Below are 26,630 nucleotides of genomic sequence, written 5' to 3' on the forward strand. Positions count from 1 at the left end.
AAGAAATGGATTTTTCAAGGTAGGAAGATGAGGTGACATCTTGAATTCAGTAGTTCCTGTAACTGCGACGATAAGAGTTTAAATTTCGAAAAACGTTTGTAATTTGTGTCAATTCATTTAATCCTTTATGAACTTGTATGAAGCATTAAAGTTTATAATAATTTATTCACTAAATAATTAGTAAATTTCTAAGATTTAATCAGCTGTGTAAGGGAAAATGGGGTACAATGAGACAAAAAATTTAAATCGTTGTAACCTGCTTAATATTTATTCACAGATTTTCCAAAAAGAAAAAGAGTTTGAACTTTTTTGGGAATTTCTAGTATACATTAAAACTACATATGGTTCGATACAAGTATATGTAAGTGAGTGAGTGTCACAAAAGCCTGGCAAAATGTTTTGTCCCACACTGCCCCAACCCTGGGAAACAATGAGACACCTCACATGTAGTGAATATCACCAATGACACTTTAATCTATCGTACATCTAACAAACTGAAGTCCACATTAAAATTTAAGTACGACTGTTGTCTTTTTGTTTGCGTATGCATGCTGGACTCAGGAAGTGCTTCTTCAATTACACTCGCTATGTCAGGGACACTTGCAAAAACAAACTTACCAGCTATCTTTTCACTTTTTCTTAAGAAAGAAACTTCGTAAGTCTTTTCTTCGGTACTTTGTAGGACTTTTCCAACATAATAAACTCTCTTTCTTCCACTAAATTCGACAAGCACGAAACTATTATCACTAATATGGTCAATATATGGAAAACAGTCTGGATCGATAAATTGCTATATCTTCGTCAGGCTAAAGTAAATCCACATCATCATCATCTGCTTGTTCAGTGGGCACATCAAATAGACGCCTGTTGGGTTTATCAGAAATTATTTTGTTCCCACTTTTGCTTCTCCTAAGCTCCAGGATTTGCTTCTTCGGTGTGTCAGTTTCTATGATACTTTCTTTTTTTTTTCATTTTGAGCTATCCACTGTTTTCAATTCTGATTGTTGTCTTGGATACTCAAGAAATTCTTGAGGTCTTACAATTTTAGATGGATTACCCGATTTTCCAGAGGATAACTTAGAGACCGTTTCTACAGTGTCTTCTCTTGAGTTTCTGTGTGGATCATCTTCTGTTAGTAATATTATATTTGCTCTTTCAGTAGAAGCTGAACGTGATGAATTCATTACTTAACTAGGAAGAAAATCTTCGTTAGTGAAAACATGCCTGTGGAAATGCAGAGGTAATGTTTGAGATAGACATAGCTCTCTTGAAAGTACTTCTAACACATGATGCACCTTGATAGATTTTCAGAGTATTGCCTGGATGACACATCATCCAGCTCTCGACAGCATCAATATAATAGGAATGAAAAGGTTTGAAAACACCGATGTCTAAAGGCTGGAGACGGTCAGAAGTGTGAGGAGGGATTGTGAAAATAGTAACCCCAGATCGTTTTGCTATATCTAGGGCTTCAACTGATAAATGGCTTTCATGATTGTCATAATTAGAAGAAGAGGGTTTTCGGGAGAACTACCGGAATGTTTAACAACGTGTTCAATCACCTGCACAAACCGTTCAGTGTTCATCCAACCACTTTTCGCTTACTAAACCAAGTGTTCCTGTAGGAGAACCATGAATCATATGTTCTTGAAAATGAACTCTTGGAAATACCATTACCGGAGGCAGACTTTTTCCACTCGCACTTACAGCAAGTTGTAACCGATGTTCCTTTCTCTGAACTTTCCACTAGGTTAACCTGTTTGATGCCTTTCTCGGTTATCATTTTTTGGTGTTTCGGAACAATACTTGTTGCTGTTTCATCGAGGTTGAATATCCTAGTGCCATCGGAGAAATTAAGATGACTTTTATAGATCTCTTCTAAATTATAAAAAAAAGTACCAACAGTTTCTTGATTAAAAGATGACGCTCGCGATAAGCTACAACCTTCAGGTGATCGCAGACTTAAATTCTTGTGCCGTTTGACAAATCCCTGTAACCAATCTCTTTCTGCCTTCTTTCGTTCAGTCCAGATGGAAGGTACTTTTACATTACTTCTAACAGCCATTTGAAATATCAACGATCTATATTGAATCGTTGAAAGTCCATTTTCGACCAGATAACAATGTAATCAACTATAGAGCGTCTCACCCTTAGATTGCAGTGCAGGAGTAAATAGCAATGCTTTGCCTTATGTCCATCGTTGCCAAACGTAGCTTGAATTTTAGACATAGTTTTATTTACTAGATATGGATAGATTTTTGTAGAACATTGTATTCTCTATCAAATAATGTATTTTTCTCATATCAAGAAGAATTTTCAAGTATTGAAATAAATGAAAAATGAAATCTTTCAGTTTTACGTCCCACGGTTATGCCGGCTAGGCTAAAGGAGACGGTGATCATGAGTAACGAATGAAATGGTGGAATGAAGAAAGTGGGAGGAAACGGGAGAACCCATGCACACGGTGTTTGTCCACCACAAGGCTCACTTGGCGGGGGCTGGGATCGAACCCGGGACCTCATGCACCAGAGGTGAACGCTCTACCACTGAGCCATCGCGGCCCCTAAGTATTGAAATAAATTGAAGTAGTGATATCTTGCTAATGGTAAATTGTAACGTCGTGTTAAACATATCACGTCATAAGTTCGGAACCATAAGAAATACAACGTTGAAACTTATACAGCTATTAACAACATATATGGTGCCAATGTTGGAAAAGTTGGCATTCAAAAAAGCTTCTTGAATTTTAAAATAAAATATAAAAGAAAGTGCATATACTATTGAATTGCAATATCTAAAAAGTTGAGTAGTGAGAAACTTTTTTTATTTTTTAGCTTAGATGGGGGTGCAAAGCAAGAAAAATTGGTGAGAAAGAATTGAAGTTATTTTTAAAACAAATTGCAGGGCGATATCTTTCTTTATTTAGGTTTTATGACGTTTAGTGTCATGAGTCAACTTTCCGAAGCGCGCGCATCTGTCCAGAAGAAAGGCAGCCACAAATCTTGTCAATGCTATTTTCCTTATAATGTTTGTTTTAAAGTTATTGATGTAAAGTGTTGTGCTATACCGATGAATATTCACACTTTATGCTATGCGAGCAAGAATCTACTGCTTAACGGAAGCATGATCGCAAAATCGAATCCTGAACTACACCTACGAGAAACATTGAGACTCACATTGAGACATCGGTAGCGTATAGTTCGTATTTTCTGTTTTCCAAGAAAGACAAATTTCAACCGCGGATCAATAGTAAGTACAGTAAACACTTGAATCAAGATAGTAGTTCAGTTAACAATAATATAAATCACAAAAATGCAGTTGGTACTCAAACAAAACAAACTGTTTCTTCAGAAGATCAATATCTATGCAAGGGGAAAAAGCAGACCAGTTAATAATATCTGTTAATAATAAAACTCCTCAGCCCTGGTGATAAAAAGTTATTTGCTTTTTGTAATTGGATTATTTACAGTTCGCACGTGGTCCTAATGTTGTTTCGAATGCTGACAATTTTGACAATAAAAGTTGGTAATTCCACTTCTCTTATTTACCTTGAATACGCAGATGAAGATGAGAAAAACATTAACAACAAATAACTTGATGAGCTCGCAAAGCAGAATGAAAAGGCTCTTTGTTCTTTTCCCCGATGTTTCTTTAGTAAGCATGAAAGAAACAAAATGAATTTTCGGAGGGTTTGATAATTCTATTGGTTTTGTTTCCTCGTCCAACGATCTGTACCTTCTTGGCTGTCACTATACGTGATTAAAAAGACAACTTGTGCGTTTATTAAGAACATATATAATAGGGTTTCTTTTCATCCTTCTTCTGTTTCCAGACTGACATTGTGTGTCTGAGGTGTCAGAAGTGAGTATAGAAACCAGGGAGGTTCAGTGTCTGTTCACCATTACATTTTACCATCATCATCATCTTCTTCTTCTTCTTCATCATCATCATAGGTGTTCTGCCATTTCTGGCAGGTCACTTGCTGCCACTGAGAAGCTTCCGTGATCACGGTCTTACGTTAAACTCTTCGTCTTGACGTGTGCTTTTCCTATTTTGACATCGTCCAGTAATTGTAGTTTCCTTTGCCCCTCCCTCTTTTTCCTGCCACCATACCATCTGGCACGTCCATCATGATACAGTTCACTCTTAGCCAATGTCCCAATCAGTTTTTCTTCCTTTTCTTAATTATATCTAAAATTGTTCTTTTGACCCCACCATTTCTAATACTCTCTTATTCGTTTTTCGTTCTCTCCATTCTCCTCCACACTCACATTGCGAAAGCTTCCAGTTGCTTTCAATAATTTTTTTGTGTAATGATTATGTTTCTGACCCTTACAGTACAAACGAAACATTTTATGAGTCTTTTTTCTAAACTCTTTATTCAAGGTTGTACAAAACAGACTTTCCTTCCTCCTAAAGGCTTTATTCACTGAGCCAGGCAGTCTTTCCGTCTTTCTTGTTGTTTCTTCAGAAAAAAAACATACGGCGGAAGAAATGTGGCAACAGCGCGCTCCATTTACTCTGTACTGCAATCTAAGAGTAAGACGCGCTATAGAACACGTTGTTCCTCATCTGTGAACAACCCTCACACGTCGGAGTGAGGTCACATTACAATCTCTGATGTAGGATGTTGACGCTTCTTTTGGGCATACCTGTAATTATACGAAAAATACGTTTTCCATTAGAATAAGCTTTTTGATATACATATGCCACTAAAGTTGAGTTTCATAATTTAAAACTTCATTTGTTATTAAAATTATCTGCTGTTCTGCCTCACTAAAAGTAATGACTTCTGCGATTATGTACGAATCGGAATGAAATTTCGACCAAAAGTGGCTATTTGCAATACAATGTGTTGGTTGAATGTGAAAATCAGAACGATCCGTCAACAAATTTCAAAATAAATAATGTGTACAATTATGAACCAATCGAAACCAAACTTGATATAAACTTGATATCTACAATAGCTTACTTGAGTTTGAATATCAACATAATTCAACGAAAAGTCTATAAAATGGTGACTATTTGAAATTTTAAATATCTACCTATCCTTTGTGGCTCTAGCAGACTAGTGGAAAACCATAACATAGAAATATTTTTAACTTATTGCAATCCACCTGCATTAATCCCAGAATACAGATAATTAAGGAAACAAATGTATAAATGTAAGTTACCTTAAGAATGTCTGGAAAGCTGTTCCTTTGCTGCTGCTTGACGAATGCTGATATTATCATTCAATACAAGGTTAACAGCTTCCGACTTTTGCTTTTTCGTAAAGGAACCAATGTTTGTTTTTCTTCGCTGATGTCGAGGCATTCTGAAATGCAACACGAAAAATAATTACAATAAAATTATTTTATAGCGTTAATGCGTTAATTTTTCTAAAACATTCATTTTATTGTAAGTGAACGTAACATTTTATTTCCTTTTTATTTAGATCGACTTTTTTTTTTTTTTGGATGACATATATTTTCGGTGACCCAAGCAACAAATACTGCAGCCAGCAAGTATAATAAAGAAATAAAAGTAAAATATTCGGGGATGTATTTTCTTATCGAACTAAACGATGTAGGACCTAAATTACGTAATGGCAATTTAACTACAAATTAGAGATGTAAGTTTTATTTACTTTTAGAGTAAATATAGATTCCAAAATAGAAGCGAAAGTTTCGTTATTAGAAAGAAAACGCCAATTAACTAGGTAAGAATGAACTGCATTAATTGGGGTACAGTGAGACATGTCTCACTGTACCCCCTCTTCAATTTGTTTCATTGTACCCTTACAGCAACCTGAGGTTATTTTTCTTAATCCAATGCTTACGGAAAGGAAGATTTTCGAAGTAACGTGGGCAATAAAAAAATTATTCTCCAATGTAAAATAATGTTATGGTTTAAAGTTTAGTTCACCAAAATACTACATTTTATATGCTGTGTATGAAAACAAGTAATTTACTTTTCTTACCTGAAAACTGATGAAACGTAGTTGCTCACAAACTGTCTTCAGCATCTACGACGCAACTAACATAACAAGGAACGAATGCTGTGCACATTATTTGTAGCTTATTGTTGCAACCTTCTTCCTATAATTTTTTCAAAAAAAACAATTTGTCTCACTATACCCCAGTGTTTCACTGTACCTCCTTTTCCCCTAAATTCTCACATAAGACAGAGAGAGATCGGACCACCGTGTCTGGAGTAATGTGCATGTGTGTCTAGTAACAAATCATTCAATTTTCCACTTCTAACTATCGTCTCTTGTGGAATATTGGATTGCAAGGTAGTGTTAATATCTTGTGGCGCGCGGATCGATTCTCGCTCATGCCGGACTTTTTCTATTCCTTAATCACAAGTAGAATAGGTAACTCTTTCAATGCCCATCAAATGTGTAGCTATGACTGAACTAAAGTTAAGGGCAATTACGTCATTTGCTTTTAAAGAAACAATACAATAGTGGAATCGTGTGTTATCTCTGTATAGAAATGCGAGAATAAATGAAAGGAGCTAGTACAGCTATGTTATGTTGTAAGGCAAGAAAATTGGGCTCATTTTTTACTCTGCATGAGCATGAGAGGTAAGTCTTCTCTCACGTTTAGACAGAGATCAAAACAAAATTATGGAATTAAGTATATTTTTTTCTGTTTAAGATATTCAGCTAATAGTTACCTAATTATTGAAATATCATAATAACCCCTGAATAGGAAAATGAAATGAAATCTTTAAGTTTTACGTCCCACGGTTATGCCGGTTAGGCTAAAGGAGACGGTGATGATAAGAGATGAGTGAAATGGTGGAATGAAGAAAGTGGGGGGAAACGGGAGAACCCCGAGAAAACCCACGATCACGGTGTTTGTCCACCACAAAGTTCAATTGGCGGAGGCTGGGATCGAACACATGAATAGGGAACACATAAAAATACTTTCTATGTAAGCAAAAGACATAACTAAATACTTACCAGAATTTCTAGTCGAAATAATAGTGATAACCATAACAAAAAATTTCATTTGCCTGAGAGTTTTGAAGGAAACAAAATGTTCGGTTAAAGAAGAAAAATTAAAAAAGAAATAAGATTTACACATAGCCTACGACTACAGTTAGCAAAGAAATTAAATGAAACTTTACTTTAAGCTCTTCACATTTGTGCCGGCTTGGGTAGAAGAGGCAATGAAAGATGATTAAAATAAGTTATGAATGAATTGGTAAGCTATGTAATGTAAAAATAAAGGGGAGATTTCCGATAAAACCTACGGGCACGATATTTTTCATCACAAACTCACATGACGTGACCTTTGGAGTCAGAGATCAGCCCTCTACTATTTAATCACTGTGACCCAAACGACTATCCAAAAACACGGGCATGTGTTTCGTATGGAGACCCTAAAAATCGGTGTACTCACTATTTGCGTCAATAATATCAGACAGACGTTTCATGTTGGCTACCCAATTGGAACATATTGCCAGATGCAGTGCGAAATGATTACAGAGATCCACGATACGAGTCTGAAGAAGCTCCTTGTCCCAATCCTGTTTACGTATTTTTCACTATTGATTTATGGAAGCCCAAATATATTCTATGCTGTTAAGGTCAGGAGGTTTTGAATCCAATCTATGCAGTTGGTTCAGCGTGATCATCGAGCCACTCCATCATTTGTCTTTATGAATGAACAGCACTATTGTAGTGCATAGAAATTAATTTATCTTCTTCCGGGAAATGTCTTTAAAGGAATCGAAGTAGCGTGTTCTTTAGTAATTATATATAGATTCCACCACTGGTCATCCTCCCAGAAACATGCACAGGCTCGCCAGGTTCTGTAGTTGTCATATAACACCAAAAGTAACTGATACTCCGCCAAGGTGCTAAGTTCAAACCAAATGCACCAGCTGATACCGTGTTCTTACATGTTCAGTATAATATTGTGCATTTATGTTGGTCGGAACGGAATGTGGTCCTTTTCGCCGGTCCAGATGGATAAGTCCCAATATGATTGAGGAGTATTCATAGGCAATTGAGCGCATTCTAGACGCTTGCCTTGAGCTCTTCTGCTAGAATAGATTTCTTTGCAAAATATGTATAGTTGATTCCAAAGACTCGAATTGTGATCTAATTGCTTAGTGTGAACATTCATATACTACTCCTTTATTAATGAAAATGGAGTGATGACGCAACTACACCTTGGTAATAAGATCTACATCCCGTTCCACTGACGCTGCTGGTGGCCAGTGACTTCGACAGTAGAGGAAATAAAACATATGGCTTCATCGGGAATTGATCTGAGGACCATATGATCATCAGTCCACGTTACCTACTACAACAAGAAAACGCTGCTTAGAATGTGAATAATAACTAATTAACTAACTAACTCTATGGCCTATGGAACCCGGAGGTTCAATGCCGGGTTCACTAAAGCTCTCCACTGACTTCCATCCTTAGCTAACTGCATCCAGTTTCTACTTTGTATTCCAATCTCTGCGAGATCCATCTTAATATTGTCCTCCCATCTGCACCTAGGTCTTCCTAATGGTCGTTTTCCGATTGGTCTTCCAGTCAAGACTTTGAGAGTGTTTCTACTTTTTTGCATTCTAGCTACATAACCCGCCCACCTGAGCCTGCTAGACTTGACGACCCTAACTATGTTGGGTGAACCATATAAATTATGTAGTTCCTCGTTATAAAGTTTCCACCATTCCCCATTCCCGTTCCTCGGGTCCGAATATTCGTCTCAGGATCTTGTTCTCAAATCCTTTCGGTCTATGTTCTTCCCTCAGAGTAAGTGACCATGTTTCGCAGCCATACAGAACAACAGGTATGATTATCGTTTTATATATTTTAAGCTTCAAATTCCTCAACAGAATTCGCGACGACAAGAGATTTTGAACCGAATAGTAAAAAGAATTTCCTTTTTTTAGTCGACATTTAATTTCTCCGTGAATATGATTTTCGTCTGTTAATATTGATCCTAGATATTTGAAACTATCCACTTTATCAAAAGTATTATTTCATATATTAACTCATCCATAATTTGCTGTATTCCGGTCCCGGCGCACTTCCATGTATTTAGTTTTCTCTGCATTTACTTCTGAACCCATGTCCCTGCAAGCGTTTAATAAGATCTCTGCATTTCTTTCTATTGTCCTCCTATCATCCCCTTTTAAATTTACATCATCAGCATATGCCATAACCTGGGGAATACCGTTCAACTCTAGGCCCTGGTTGCTATCTTTGATCTTCCTTATAGCATACTCCAGAACGAAGTTAAATAATAATGGCGACAACGCATCTCCTTGCTTCAGGCCATTTTCGACGTGAAATCTCGTGGACAGAAATGTTCCTACCCGGACTTTACTTTGGGATTCATTTAAACATATCTTAATTAATCAAATTAGCTTTCTCGGTATTCCAAGTTCTGTAAGAACGTTGTATAATGTTTCTCTCCTAACCGGGTCGTACACCTTTCTAAAATCAATAAATAGTTGATGTACCGGGGTATTGTATTTCCACTTCTTTTCGAGTATTTGGCGAATGGTAAATATTTGGTCGATAGTTGATCGATTTCTTCTGAATCCGCACTGATAATCTCCAATAATTTCATCTGCGTATGGGGTCAGTCTTGCTAATAAAATATTTGAAGGGATTTTATAGGATGTTGACAGAAGAGAAATCCCTCGATAATTATTACAATCATTTTGTCGCCTTTCTTGTGAATTGGAACAATGATTGATTCTTTCCACTGTTGTGGTAATTCTTCCTTGTTCCAGATAAGGAGAATGAGTTTGTGTATCTTGTTCCACAATTTTTCGCCTCCAGCTAAAATTAACTCAGCCGGAATTTCATCTACACCCGGATATTTGTGTTTCTTTAATTTCTTAATAGCGGTTTCTACTTCTATTCGGTTGGGTTCTGGAATATTCGGTTCTGCGGTGTGTATCTCCTTTCCTCCACGCACACTAATTTTTGGTTGTGTGTTAAGCAAATCGTCAAAGAAATCTTTTCATCTATTTGGGATGCTATCCGTGTCAGTGAGAACTGTACCGTCCGATTTCTTTAATATATAAGCACGAGGTTGACACCCTTTCTTAAATTCGTTGATTTTCTTATACATGTCCCGGATGTTTTTATTTTTACTATTATCTTCAAGTTCCTTAATTTTAGCTTTCAGAAAATTGCCTTTCTTTGTTCTAAAAGTTTTGGAAGTTTCCTGCCTGATATCTGCGAAATTTTGTGTAGTTATTTCATTGGGGTTTGGTAGCCAGCGTAATTTTGCCTGTTTTCTCTTCTCTGCTAGTTTTATGCATTCCTGGTCGAGCCATGGTTTGTTCCTACGTATTTCCGCGTGTCACAATTTTTCTTTTGCTGAAATTTTAATGCTATCTCTAATTTCAATCCAGTGAATAATACATTGAGTAATTTGTTTGAGGAAGGCAAAGAACATTACACCTGATCTTTTTCTTGTTTCATTTCTATTGTGTTCAGTATGTGTTTTTGTACAATATATGAAAAATCAACTACCTTTTCGTTACTGTGTCCAGAAATACAGTTTCAGTTGATCAGAAAACAGGAATCTTCATGCGAAATGTTGTTGGGTAATCTGTATGGTATTTTAGTTTTATGCCACAAATACCAGCAAGGGGTAGGCGATATTATCCAGTTAAAAATATGCAATTTCTTCTTTCACACAGTACATACCTTGTACGTGTACTACCATACCATTCTTTTTAGTTTTGGTAATTCTTAAAGTGTAAGAAGTGATCCTAAACCCTTCTTCACAGAACTTCAAAAGATGGACCAAAGAAATCATTATTAGACTTTAGAGGGTATAGTGATGCGTAGGTTTGGACTAGGCCTCTAAGCAAGGTTCCCAGCAGCACAAATGTTAGATCAAGTCACAACTGCTGCACAAAGAATGTTTGATGTCTAGTGATAAAAATGTTGTTTCGTGATCGGCGGTTGGAGTTCTGATTCTAATTTCTAGGCAACCTAAACTCAGAAAAGAAATAAAACATAGACTGGAATTGTGCCAAAACAACAGCACATAAAATAATTATTAATTCTTCAGCTCGCAATTTGACTGAAGGAATTTCATTAGCTGTGACTCGGAAGCAGTCAGGACCGTGATCAACAAGTTAATGAAATGGAAAAAAGGAAACATTGTCTAAACATGGAGAGTATGTTTGAGACTACTAATGCATTTATAACAAACTTTATCATCTCTCTCTACCTTCTTATTATATCAATATTTTTTTTTCCTTTCACTCTTGTGTGTGCATGTATGTTTGAAGCATTGCACTGAAAGACAATTATAAGGAGAATCCGAATATATTTATGCATGAGAATCAGAGAAAAGAAACATACATATATTTTTAATAATTGTTAAAATATAACTGAACGAGCATCCAAAACTTTTGTAAAATGTATGAAGTACCAGAAGGCCAAACAGTCCTTTGTTAATTTTTTCTATACTCCGTGTGCAAAAGCGCTGCATTGCTTTTAACTATGCAAACACTAATAACCATGAAATTATCTTTGAAATAACCAGAATATGGAAACTTAATTAGGAAATGGCACATTGAGAGTGAACGAGTGAATATTTGATGTCGAGTATAGGACATCACTAATTCAATATAAATTCTGCAGTAATGCTACAGAGCTGATACTTCGGCTGCTTCTTATCACCGAGTCTGAAAAATGAGACCAACACCTAAGTCTCCTATGAAAAAGTAGTGACTTGAGTAACCTGGCAATTTGATCCATTACTGGGCTAAAACCACGAAGTGTAATCAGATAAAAGATAAGCTGATAAAAGTCTGCTAAGCTGATCCTAGTGAGTATCATTCTCTTCTCTTTTCGTTTTTATATGTGTGAATGCATGTCTCTAAGTACTACACTGAAAGATAACTACAAGGACTGACAATATAAACAGATGAAAACTACAGAAAATAAAAAGTTTCTGTAATGAGCAATTTCAAATTTTATGAGAGTGTAATTCTAGAACTATTAATAAATAAAGTAAAAATATCGCACAGCATATGAGTGATACTGCTGGACTTAAACATTATAGTGTTAAATTTTCTTTATAATGTGTTAAAAACCACCTTATTTTCTCTTTTTCACAACGGAAAAGGGGGAATAAACATGTAATTCTTTTTTAATATTCAAGATGTACTATTTCCATATGGAATAGTCAAGAATTGAACATGTGAATACAGTAATGTAACTCAAAAAGTATACATCAATAATAACAGTGACCATGCCATCACGGTTATATTCAAGTTGAAACCCTGTTGTAACAAGGATTATAAGAATATGATTACATAACTAATCTCAGTGTTTGAAGTTTAAATTTGTTATGAAAAATGTAAGTTAGATACTCGCTCTTGAGTATCCTATTTCTCTTGAAACTGATGCCAAAAATTACCCACTGTGAGAAGTTGGTACACTGAACCACAAAAGTACCTCCCCCTAACTGCTCCAAATCCATTACTTGGGGTCCAGGTTATTGGCAGTTGTGAGAACGCCTAGAAAGATGCAACCCAACTTACACGTAACTTTTCCCGGCACTGTCAGCAGTTGCTAGCACTGAGGTAAAATTGCAAAGTAGGTGACTAACGAAACACTTCTCCATTCTAAGATGAATCTCTATGGTTCTGTTCGTGTTTTCCAAAGAACACCATATATTAATCTCTATATATTTGTGTATGTAATGTATTATTTATTTATACACTGTATGTTTAGAGAAATAAAAATACTAACCACGCATGTATCACTAAATGATTGAAAGTAGCTTAAAATATCAAATCTAGGACAACTGCTGGAAATAAGTTTGTAAGTGATTGCCTCCATTGTGAAACCTTCTCCAATTCTCCTCATTCCAAGATCTTTTTTCTTTCTGGAGGAGACAAGATCTTGCTTGTCACACTGAGTATGTATTGAAATTGAAACATTTGAAAAAGTTTTCACCTGGCCAGAATTCGAACCCGGCTCCGTTGAATAGAAGCTGAATACCCTAACCACTTACCTACCGCGTCACTTCATCTTTCATCTAAACTATTAGCTAGTTATAATCGTTGCATGTAAGACTATACAAAATGCTAATGCTCTTATATGGAGACGTTCCTTATGAGTGTCACAATGGCTTACTCGAGATTTCATTCTTTAACGCAAAAACAAGTTACAGAGACGTTCCTCAATGAGAAACATATCACGAAACGTTCTTCAAGTTAAGGCTACGGTCATCTTTTTCAGCGATTGTCCCGATTTGCAGTACAAGTCTTTTTACCTTCTGGTTTCCAAAAAACAAAGGACGGTAGGAATTAATTTCACATTCTTTGAACTATATCAACGCGTGTAGAAATAATGTGTGCTATGTTTGTCTAACATAACTTCTAGTTTATTTTCTTGTTTGTATGAGGAATTAATAGCAAAGTGTAATAGTAGAGAACTGCCATTACAGAGGCCCGGGTTTGAATCCCGACTTGCCAATTATTGTTTTTTTCTTTATTGGGAGGTATTATTTACGTAATTCATATTGTAGTTCTGTTATTCCTTTATTATTATTATTATTATTATTATTATTATTATTATTATTATTATTATTATTATTATTATTAATGCAAAATCGAGATTTGGCTACATATTTTATATTTTATGAATTTTCTGATTTCATTCCAAGTCTTTTTGTTAAATAATCAACACACTCCATTGAAGGGGTTTGGGGAAGGGAAATATCATCCTCTTCCTTTTTATTTGTTTACTTGCACGCTACACGAAGCCTGGATACTACATTTCACCTTTCAATATCTACTACAAGTGGCCTATAAGTTTTGATGATCATAAGAGAGTAAGTGAGTAAGTGATTAGATCAATGAACTTTGCGTATTAACATTTAAAGTATCAGGTTGTCGGAAAAGTCATGTCGTATTTCGGTAAAATGTGACAAATGATGATCTGTGGTTATAGTAGTTATTCGGATCATGCAATAGTTATGTTGAGCGTTTTGTGTATTAATATTGCTCTTTGTTTTTTTTTAGATTTGACCAGAGATGACGTGGGTCAATGAAAACTTGACACACGACCCACTGACCCACCACCCACCATGAACCACTTACCCAAAAAACACATCGTCATCAACTTTGACACATGATCCATGGCCTCTTCTCTGCCGACTAAAGAGTGATAAAACCAGGTTGTGAAATTCTAACTAATCGGAGCTTGAATTTCTACAGCCAATCGCACAAGCACTGCTGTTACAATAACGGTGTATCTGACCTTTACGATATAAAATGATAGTGTTTGTCATGGGCAAAATTACGATGAATTTCAATTAAATTATCATGGTCTAATTATTCCCTTGTTGAATTATCGGTACTATTAAGTGACAAAACGGATAAAATTTTAATCAAGGTAAGTAGACCAACGTACAGAAGTTTACATTACAAATTTTGCCCTGTGTTCTAGGCGCTCTATATAATAAACAAGCTTCAGCACTTATTATAGTAGAAAGCGCATAGTAAGCATATATGGATATGTGATGCTACGCACAGTAATTTTTGTTTCTCAATTTGTTTCTCAACTAATATCGATCATTTTCGATTATTGTTACAAAGTATCCCACTACCAATTTACCATATATAGAATGTCCGCCCCTCCCCATAACGGAGAAGTTTTTAAAAAATGCTAGGAGACGTTCAGTTCATTTTCAGTAAAGAGTTAATATACTGAATTTCAGCTGCGTAAGTTTAAGGGTTTGTGAGATATTCAATTCTTTCGCAAAAATTCGGACCCCCATTGTCCCTTAGAATATAATTATAATGAAAGAAATATGACAACATCCCTGTTTGAATTAAGTCGTAATTATATACCAAAAGTCGCTTTATTTGACTGTAATTCGGCTGTGATGACTAGGGACAAAAAGTTACATTGAATTTTCTCATATAATCATTTATACATTACAGTGATTCAAAAATGTATTATTCCACTAGTTAGCTCCTCTAAAACTCACAAGGTGTGCGTCTCGAAAGCCAAGTATTAGTATACGTCCTATTGCTATTATTACAATTACAAATATCAATATCCAAAAATGACTCAAGTTCTTTTTTCACATAGAGATACTCATCTCAGGTAAGTAAACAAACAAATGAAAAAGCGAAATGGATGCCTTGAAATAAAACGTAGACGAATTGAGCAGTGTTCAGAAACATCACGCTCGACCCTACTCATAGGAGCTAAATACGTCGTTCTGATTAGTTGGAGTTATACGTTTCTCGCCACGTAGCATACATATAGCAAAAATCAAGTGTCTGTTACTTGCGGACTTCGTGGCTGAGCCTAGTAGCGCAATGGGTTAGTAATTATAATTACTTTTGGTATGGGTTCAAACCCGGGCAAAGGATTTTTTTCTATTTTTATATTTTGTTTTTTTAATTTTCAAAACACTTTTTTCATTAAAATAAGATGAAAATAATACTCGAAAAAGAGATTAGGTTACGTGTGCAGTTCTGCTATACGAATCCACAGTATAAGTAGTAGTAGGGGTAGTAGTAGTAGTAGTAGGAACGGGTTAGAAGCTCGCTTTGTTCCACCTTGACTGCCATCATATAAATTTAATCTCAACTGCTTCTTCAAATCCAACAAAGTGACAATTTTTTTCTTTTACTACTATAATACACCAGATTTGGATAATCGCAAGCTGCCACCAACCAGACACGTGTTTAAGTTTCTATAACTAGAGTCAAGAGTGAAAAAATATGATGTTCAGAAGATGCTGTCTACAATGCAGTGAGCAGAGTAGGTCGGTGGGTCAGATTGGGTGGCCTACGACCCACTGATCCACTTAGAAAACTCGATCCACTTGGCCCACAGACCCACTCCAACTCTGGAATTGATAACACAAAGTAGATGGAGGACCAAAATTTGCATGTTCATCATATTTTATTGTTTTACTTATGGCAACAGAAGAACGCGCGAATAGTGTTTGTGATTTTTATTGTCCTCAATGTTTCTGTGTTTTATTACTATTATAACTAAATTCCAATAATAATAAATATTCCCTACTACCATAAATCCTATAATATCCTCACCAGAAATTAATTACTAAGGTTTATAACCTCTAAAAGATTAAAATATCGCAAAATTAAAATATTATTGCTTGTTCCACATAACTATACTTCCGCCAGGGATCGAACTTGGGACTGTACTCGTACTTGTTAACACTTATTTTCCCATAACACTTGTTAGGGTAGCCGGGTGGGATTTCTTATTATCACAATCACTATTATTACACCGTAATAAAATATTCAGTAAACATAATTTTAGCATGGGTGGGCTGGGTGGGAATTAGTTTTACTTATTTTATCACTCCACATGCTTTTCTCGCGTTCGACTGAGATCGTTACAAAATGGTATAATAACCTAGGATTATTACCAAAACCAGCAATCGCCACCATGACAGGGTGGGAAGGGAGGGACTTAGTTAATTCTATACACTACGATCGAAACCCACAGCATCTCCTACCATGACAACCCGCTCAATTCGCGCCTAAATTTGGGGATGCAAAATTGAATTGAGCTGAGCGCCTTCCACTCACCATCTAGAATGAGTGGGCAAGTTCACTGATTCATATGCGAGAGGTTTATAGTTCAACACATAACAATTGGGGATTGAGTTTGAATGATAACACATCGATTTCAATGATAAGATAACAACCGTATTTCTTATTCAATAAAATGTAATAAGTGTGAATGTTGTAAATTTAGAACGGATACTTGGAAACTTTGCCAGACGAGTATCGCGTATCGGGCATTGAGCGATTGAATCCTGAATAGGAGAAACACATACCTTTCAGTTTTCTTCAAACGATGTTCTCTGATGACCTCGGTGTTGAAGTGTTGATTCCAGTATCGCCAGGTTGATACTTCAATGGACAGGCGTCGCTTTTCAATTGCTGCTTAGCATTGAATCCGGTCTCACTCTCAATGCTCTGGATAAATTAAAGATGGCTGTTAGTCTTCCTTCGATGTCGTGACTAAATTCATAGGGTGAATAACGAAAATTAAAACTACTTTGATAAATCGTAGAACTTTTTAACAGAAGACTGGAGCTTCTCTAAGAGCTGAAGCTTCCATCAAGATCGCAATGACTTCTATCGAACAACTCGTTCTCCATCTATCTATCTGTCTCTCTATCCTCTGTCTCTGTCCGTCTCCGTTTTCTGTCCCCAACACCTGTCTCTCGGTTTTGTTCAAATCTTCAGTTCTGGAATTCTGCGGCGTCGTCTGCTGCCAGGCACGTGTGACCTCCTTTCATTCGGAAAACAAATCCTTTCCTCATGTCAAGACTCAAAAACTGCAACACTCGACATGCTCCGATTTCTCGATTCTAGGCAATTTCCTCATATCCGTGAATGTGTGAAATGTTCACAAACATATTACAATTACGCTTCATGATTTTCAGAATGTCATTAATGTCGGAGTTAACGCATTACATACATTTTCTTCCCGCATTCGCAGACTATCCATTGTGAATTTTTGTTTACTAGATCTTGCTGACAATTAAATGATATAATTCTACCAGCTTGCGTTAACCTCGATTTTTAATAGTTGTTTACCTTCACCTCATGATTTCTAATATTTCATAAAAACCCAATATCCATAAAATAAATAAAACTGATCATTAAAATGAAATTCTTATACATAAAATTCTAATAAAATTCGGGTACTGCCACAATAATGATATAATATGTTACATACACAGTATTATTGAGATTAACATATAATGTTCATTGGGCAACACGCTCTGAACCAGAGAGATTGATCTCAGAATGGAGAAATGTTTCGTGCGTCATATACTAACAATTTTACTTGCAGAGAGACCTGACTGAGTGTTACCAACTGCTGTCAGCATCGAGAAAAGTTACTTGTAAGTTGGATGGTATCTGTCCAGGCGTTCTCACAACTGCAAATGACCTGAAACCAAGTAATGGAATTAGAGCACTTAGAGGGGATATATTTTTGTGATTCAGTGTACATAACAAAAATTATGCTTATGGTTTTGCTTGGTCAACTTGGGAGGATAACTTCAATATGAATTCATAGCTGTTTCACCTAAGGTGTTATCGTACACATTTATCTTACTTGCTTAGTGTTTTATTCATATATTTTAGTAGGAAAATTCCCTCACTCAAAACTCTAGAATTCCCTCAAATGTTGATGATATAGGAGAAACATGCAAATGATAAATGTGGTCGTCTTCCTAGATCAATAATTCCTTAACTATTCCTCCAGAAATTAAGCAAACTCGATGAAACACCGCTTGCCGTATTATATGTAAAATTCTTTCTTGTAGTCTATTGGAAGAAATGAATATATTATTTTTGTTAATCATATTACAACAAAACGACCGAGTGGCAATTTAAAATGTTTTCTTCTCTTTTATCTATTTATAACCTACCTCGAACTTATTTTTTATTATGTTGTTTTAAATAAAACGCATATTCTAAATGGAGGAAGATTATAATTTATGCGAGTAATTTAGCATATAATAAACCCGTTCTTCAAGCTAGAGACGTAAAACTCGAATATAAGCTTCTCATAAAAATTATCAGACATATTAACAGACAATTAACTGAAACTACAATAATAGCAATAAATTTACCATTGTAATAAAAATTAACTTCAGGTAATCATATATTTAACACAGAAAACCAAAAATTGTTCTCTTCGATCAAATTATGTTTTTCAGGTTTTGCTAACAATACCCTCAAATTGCTAAAAGAAGAAATGCTGGACACCCTACAAAATAAAAAATGCGAACAGAATTGCACACAAAATAAGTCTCAGAAGATGTGGATAGTATTTGAAAATAACGATTTATACTATGAAATGTGAATAACAATTTAATAAAATTTTAAAATCTACGGCAGCGTAACATATTATTTTAGGACGCTAAACTGTATTTTATGAGAACCGTTTTCAACGTTAGCGTTAAAAATCAAGATTTTAACCTACCATGTGAACAAGTGCGAGGTTAGCTCGATTCCCTACTGAATTATATTTTGTATTCCAGTTTATAAATGTTTCTTACATGCATGCGTTAATAAGTTATACCGTAAAACATTATCATTTTTTTCCACAATATATATCATAATTCACAAAGCAGTACTTTTTTTATTTTTGTTCACATATGAATTATTCACGTCCTTAAAAAACCCTTACAGCATTACGAATAATTCTCGGACTTCCTGCTAGTATGCGATAACAAGTGCCTTTTTAGATTTCCCTTTTCAGAAAACCTCTTACTACATTCGGGACACACATGGGACTTCTCACCTGTATGAGTTAACAAATGTCTGTTTAGGGATGATTTGAGAATAAACTCCTTTTGACAATGCGGACAGATGTGAGGTTTCTCACACGTATGTTTTAACATGTGCTGTCTTAATCCACTTTTCTGATTGAAGCTCAAACCACAGTCTGCACAATTATAACATTTAACACTTGAATGAATCAACATATGATTTTTCAATGACGACGATAAGAAGAAACGCTTTCCACACTTAAGGCATGTATGACGTTTCTCACTTCCGTGTATTAACATGTGTTTTCTTAATGATGATCGTAATGAAAAACTCTTTCCACAATAATGGCAAGTATGAGGTTTCTCACCTATATGAGTAAAACTGTGGTTTCTTAAAAAACTATATGTACTGAATCCTTTTCCACATTGTGGACATACATGAGATTTTTCCCCTGTGTGTCCCAAAATGTGGTGTCTCAAACTTGACTTTCTGCTGAAGCTCATATCGCAATCTCCACATTTATAAGGTTTCACACTTGAATGTGTTGTTATGTGTGTTCTCAACGATGAATTGTCGGTAAAACTCTTTCCACATTGACGGCTAGTATATTTTCTCTCACCTGTGTGTATCAATACGTGCCTTCTTATACCTGACTTATTACTAAATCTCTTTTCGCAATAGTCACAGCTATAAGGTTTAACACCTGTATGTATTAACGTATGCTTATTTAAAAGTGAAATATCCGAAAAACATTTTCCACATTCACGGCAACCATGAGGTTTTTCTCCTGTATGAAAAAATCTATGTTTCATTAAATCTGAAGCTTTACTGAAACTTTTACCACATTCCGCACACGTATGAGGTTTGACACCTAAATGTATAAGCATGTGTGCTCTTAATGAAGATCTACCCGACAATCTTATGCCACATTCATTGCAGCCGTGAGATTTTTCACCTGTGTGTGTAAATAGGTGCCTTGCTAAAAGTGATTTTACAATAAACCCCTTTCCACACAATGAACAGGTATGTAATTTTTTATGTGCTATCATGTGTCGCTTTAAAGCTAGCTTATCAGTTAATTGTTCTCCACATTCCGGACAAGGATGCAACCTTTAACCCCTGTGCCTCAACGTGTGTCTTTTCAAAGAAGAAATTTTAATGAATCTCATTTCACAATCCTCACAGCTATAAGGTTCCTCTCCTACATGTGTTAACACATGACTACGTAGAGCTGATTTAAGTCTGAATCCCCTTCCACAGTCCCCACAGATATAAGGTTTTTCACCAGTATGTATCAACATGTGGATTTTCAATTTATTTTTGCTCCAGAAACGCCTTTTACATTCATTGCATGTATGAGGTTTTACACCTGTGTGCTTTAATTGGTGCATTCTTCGACTACTTTCTTGAGTGAACCCGCTGCCACACTGCGGACAAATATACGGTTTTACGCCCGTATGTATTACCATGTGCCTTTTTAAATTTGATTTCCCCGCGAAAACTTTTCCACATTCATCGCATGCATGAAGATTTTCTCCTGTATGTGTAAATACGTGTTCTTCAAGACTTGACTTTAAAGTAAATCCCTTGTCACAATTGGCACAATTATAAGGTTTGACAATTGAATGGATTAACATGTGAGCCTTCATACTTCTTCTCCGACTGAACCCTTTTCCACACTGTGGACAAACATGTTTCCTGCTGCTTTTATGAGTTAATGTGTGTGTTTTGAACTCTCCAATTTGAGAGAAATCCATTTCACATTCTTCGCACCTGAAAGATACATCTGTTTTATGATTCAATATTTGAATTCTTAAATGAACTTTTCGGTCGAATCGTTTCTCACGCTTCTGACAGCTATGAAACTTCTCAGCTGTATGAGTTAAAATACCACTTCCAAGATATCATTTTCGATTAAATCTTGCGAAACGGAGATAGCAAGGTTTTTTTTATGAATTTACGTCGACAAAATCCAATCTGCAAAGTGACTTTTCTCAAAATTACCAATTGAGAATTCTCCATAAAATCGATATATAAAACTTCCTAGAAATCATATATACTACTTACAAAAGGCTCATCCGCTTGTTGCTATTTGCGCATATTCATATACAGACATTTCAACTTGTTCCTCGTATCCAACTACTATTCAAATTTCGAATAATTCATTAACACACCCCTACTACGAAATGTAAATGGATTATTTGTTCAGGTATTCTATAAATAAGATAGTAAATGGAAAACAGCTACCTACTAGTGAATATATCTTCTATCTTACAACCTTTGTAGAAAAGCCATAGAATATGTATATTTTTAATTTATTGCTAAATCCCTGTATAAGTATTGTTACAAGAAGAAAAGTATTGGTCAAATTAGTGCGGAAACTCCTCACTATTAATATATGCTTACAGTTAGAATTTTTTGATGGCCATTCCATGGATATTCGGCTTTAATTTACGACACAGATTTGAAAAATTAAAATTTTACGACTTCCATTCGTTTCGGCATATATATATATATATATATATATATATATTGTTCGTATTCGTAAAAAAATTTTTATAGTATATATATATTTTCTTCAGTACATTGCATTAAGATAGGAACAGCTATGCTCTAGGCCCTATATTTGTCATCACAGTTAGATTCTTAGATTATTTAACAATAGCGAGGAGACACTAACAAGTATCTACGCTTGCTGACGATACAGTCGAGGACAGATATAATTGGCAAAAGGCCACGGAAATTGACAAGATCTGATGAAATTGTACACTTCTCTTAAGGAAGTAGAATATTCCAGATATCAACGTAGACTTTGAAGACATATGAGAATGGGCAGAGGTCGACGAGAAACTAAATATATGTCTACAAAACGCGATGGTCGAAGAGGTTCAAACTCAATAATGTCCTGAACAGTGAAGTGGTTTAGTTAAACGTTGACCAGAATAGAAACAGGATTTTGACATTAATAAAGATAATGATTGCGTTGAAATAATGGATATGGTAATAGTGCAAAAAGGTATTAAACCACATCTGCTTTATTCTCAATAACTAAAGTAGTATGTAAAGACTGTATTGTCGTTGTAGCGGATTTAAACTCATGTGGGAACACCGATATTTTTGGGTATGACCAAGATCGTTTCTTACCTTGTACTTCCAAATATATACCTTCAGAGAGAAATGGATGAATGATTTTGAAATTGTTGATTTCATTGGAAAAGGTCGAAGATATCTGCCGCTTACTGGAAATATAATGTTTATGTTTTTACCATTTTGTTACTCATTAAAATAAAAGTTCCATTCTAAAGTGGGCATGCACACCATACTGGAAGCATCACACATTAATATAGCAAGAAGCGGTCAGATTAAAATTACAAACCATCTAAATTATATTAAAGGACAAATTAAGTTTTTTTTTTTTTTTTTTTTGCTTGACGTATTCCCTTTTAGTAACGAATTCAGTGAAAAGACTAAAATTGCACAGCCAGATACAGACATGATCCAAGTTAACGGTTATTATGCCGATGCGTTAGCTATTATGCTACCAAGTACATTCCTTAGTTAAACAAAAATTTTTCCATTCTCTAGATAGATTGTCAGACATTACACTGTAGTTGGTTAGTAGTCTAGTCGGGCATTTTAATAAATTTTTGTATATCATTCACTTCGTAATTGGAAAGAAATTTGTATGATTTAAAATCAGTTACATCTTCTGTTTAATTTTTAGAGGAAATAAACTATGCCAAGAACGTATTATGATATGGACTTGGTGATCGACGATTTCATCTGCAATCTTATCCCCCTACATCAAACTCAACTTATAGTATTATTAGTTCCAATTTACTAATAGGCTACTGTTTACGTGATGACCCAGAAAACTAAGTTTAAAACGAAAAAGTGTTTCTTTTACATTTGCATCTACATCAGATTTACCATAACCGTGAATACTTGTAACAACCAGTTCACATAAATCGATGCTTTAATTTTGCATAATATTATAGCATGTACGCTAAATGAGCTGGTGGAGTGAAACGAAAATATTCGGAACCTATCAAATATGTGTTTCTTTAAGCAAAACTAACTTTAAACTGGAATAAAACTTTTTCAAAGCAAAAACAAAAATAGAATCATCATGTTTTTTTATTGAAAAGCAAACTTTCAAAGGAAATACCAAGTTGACGTCTAGAGAATACAGCACCTCGACGAGCAAACAAAATAATAATAATAATAATAATAATAATAATAATAATAATAATAATAATAATAATAATAATAATAATAATAATAATAATAATCCATTACATGCCAGGCATAATATGACCTATAACGAAGAATATTTGTGCTGGAAAGTTCTAACGATTTCTAATTAGAATATATTGCACATGTGACTTCTCTATGTATTATTTAAAACTAAGATTTTATACATATAATGTCTGTTCGTTACATCAATATTTTATATTTATTGTAATGTTTTTGTGGCAGAATCAATAACGGTCCGGGTGTTTCCCCTTGACCAATTTTATAACAAAATTTAAATAAAAGTATTTTTGAATTTACAAAGAACAACTTAATTAAGTCTGTCCTTCTAAGCGATCAATATGAAGGAGAAAGGTGTTTTGCACGGTGCCTCTTTTACTGAAGGCAGCCTCCAGAGCACCTGCAGGGTTTTAGGTGAGTCTTGCGAGAAACTTCCTCGGCCCCAGCCCATTTTTCACGTTTCTTGAAAATAGTTTCATAGTTTTGTTTGTTGCTAGTACACGTTAGGACGAATTTCAAGTCTCTATCTCTAGTACATATTTAAAATTATATAAGAAGACTTCAGCACATTCATTGATTTGAAGATATGGCTCAACCGTTCTTATGCTCCAAATGTGGGATTGCGCGACTTTTAGACACACTGTCTGAGTGAAGAATGTTTTAGTAATTGCTTATATTACGCCATAACGCCAGAAAACGCGTGTTCTTTTAAGACACGTGGTTATCACAGTCATGGCATGTCTGCACTTCGTGTTAATGCTGTGTCGTTCATGTATCAGAATGATACATTCCTACCCAGCCTATCACTTCACATTCAAACTTATGCACAAACTAAACCGCAATTGCATACATTTCATGATTATCCACGTTTCATGGAGAAAAAATATCACCATAAGCTTCTCGCATTCCTGAGGACAAATGTCAAGCCCCTCTAGATGGTTTATATCTATAATATATTCACTAAGGCAGGGCTTCTTTCGGTGGTAGTACCATTGTCCTCACTCTTGTGTTTCTGCTTCAACGTTCCCACTTCCGTGACTTTCCGGATACTGTGAATTTCTCTGACATATCCCAGGTAATTTTGTGCAGATTAACAACATCAATGCAAATGGATGTGACATAAAATGTCTTTTATTCAGAAAACAGTACTAGTCTATTAATCTTTTCTTCCAAACGTTTCTCTAGATTACGATAGAGACAGGGTGGATTGATTTAAAATCACTTGATTATTTTAATAAAAATCGTTGATTTAATTCGAATTCGGAAATAAATTAATTTAAAATGAAAATAAGTAAAATCTCGTTTCTCTCTTGTTATTTCGATTATGGAAATTAATAATCATAATACAATGAGACTCAAATGTACAGTATAATATGAAAACAAATGTCTTGCAGAGGATGATTAGGGAAAATCCCGTTTTGAACAGGTAACGGAGCAATCCTGCTTTCTTCTTTTCGTAACATTCGGTTTGAGTTTTAAGTACTTTAACTATTCCAACGGGGAAATCACTATCCACAAAAATTCTTTTTGTGCGTGTCTGTTTGTTCCTAGATAATAGGGTGTATTTAGAGAGGTCCTATCCCCTCTCCATTTTCGTTTTTTGCTTTACAACTTTAGGAGAAATTTATGTATTTCATACCGCAAGCTAGTTCTGAGTTTTTAAAAATAAGCCCCTGCCAAATATAAGTAACTTTTGTGAGAAAAAAAGTTTCATTTTGATAAACGTTGCTGTACTTTTTCCTTAATGCTTAACCTTTTAATTATATAATTAAATTATTATATTTAAATTATATTATATTTTTAGGTGATAGGGTAGAACATTCATTATTCGATTTAAAAAGTACCAATAAGGTTTTTACTTTGTTCTCTTTACTTCGTCAAGACTGGAGGCATTCTAGAACAGGTTACATATGCTTTCGCGCCTTTCTGCGTTGAGGCATAGTGTATGATGACGTCATAAATTTAAAAAGGTGATATTTTTGTTATGCGTATTATTATTTTTATTGGCGGGTTATATATTGCATTCAGAAGACTTAAATTTTGCACACTCGTTCAGTGCACCCCTTAAAAATTTTCAGATGTGTTCAGATCTCTGTGTGGAAACAACAGGGTCCAGAGAGGAAAAAATGTTTAAAAAAAAGAATATTTTTAACAAAAACATAGCTTTTTTCGTGATTTTCCCGCCTCAGATGGAGACATATGAATGGTACCGTTTTAAAGGCTGTTCTATTCTGAAGAAAATGATGATCGTACTATGCTCCTAGGATAAATAGGGATGTCTTAGGAAACTATTATCTGAGATCCTGTTTTATACGGGAATCTGGGGTATTTGGGGAATATTATTTTTCGCGGGCTTACTTTTGCACCTACAAGATTAAAATTTTGAACATTTACCCAGTGCACCCCTCAGTATTTTTCAGATCTCTGCCTTAAAACAGGGGGAGAGGTACACAGAGGTACTTTTTCAAAAAAAAAATTAACAGAAAATTCCTTTTTTCGTGATTTACCCGCCCCAGATACATGATGGAGACATTTGAAGGGACCCGTTAGAAAATTTGTTTTATTCTGAAGAGAATAATGTACAAACCACGATCCTAGAATAAATAGGGATGTCTGAGGAAATTTTTATATTACAACCGGATCATCGTGGGAATGTTCTTAACTCATTGTTAAACAACTTCCTCAGCCTTACTGCTCAAGATAGAAGCTTGAAATTTTGTACACATTTAGTACACACCTTAGTATTTTCCAGTTGATTTTGAGATCTGTGCGTTAACATAGGGGAATCCAGAGGGGATCAAATTTTTTTAAAAAAAAGTAAAAAAAAAATGCCGATTACTCTCAAAATTTCCCGCTTCAGGGACATGATAGGGAAATATGAATGTTACCGTTTTAAAAGCTGTCCTATTCTAAAGAGAGTGATGTATGCACCATGATCCTAGGATAAATAAGGATGATGCTGTAGCTGCTTGACTGAAAGTCTATAATTACGTTTAAAAAGAGACATAATTTAAAAGGGTTAAGAAACATTGTTTGGGATTGATATAGGTTAACGATTGAGGATAATTCAAAATTCAACCCCAATACTT

General features: G+C 35.1%; 1 protein-coding gene across 4 annotated transcripts in view; it reads right to left on the reverse strand.

Annotated features, from left to right (window-relative positions):
* The window catches only part of LOC145675566 (uncharacterized), a 103,608-nt gene that overhangs the window by 53,463 nt on the left and 23,515 nt on the right, over window positions 1-26,630 (reverse strand). Inside the window, exon 3 of one of the 4 annotated variants that reach the window (XM_081746084.1) lies at window positions 16,687-17,956. The exons of 2 other annotated variants lie outside the window; for them this stretch is intronic. In XM_081746084.1, the coding sequence (XP_081602210.1) occupies window positions 17,875-17,956 (82 nt within the window). In that variant the 3' untranslated portion in view covers window positions 16,687-17,874. Of the gene's footprint in view, window positions 1-16,686; window positions 17,957-18,483; window positions 21,061-26,630 lie in introns of those variants that run through there. One more of the 4 variants, XM_081746083.1, reaches the window with a different exon arrangement.

This window comes from Thermobia domestica, chromosome 18 (genome assembly GCF_964235325.1).
Source record: "Thermobia domestica chromosome 18, izTheDome1.hap1.1, whole genome shotgun sequence".
Lineage (NCBI taxonomy): Eukaryota > Metazoa > Arthropoda > Insecta > Zygentoma > Lepismatidae > Thermobia > Thermobia domestica.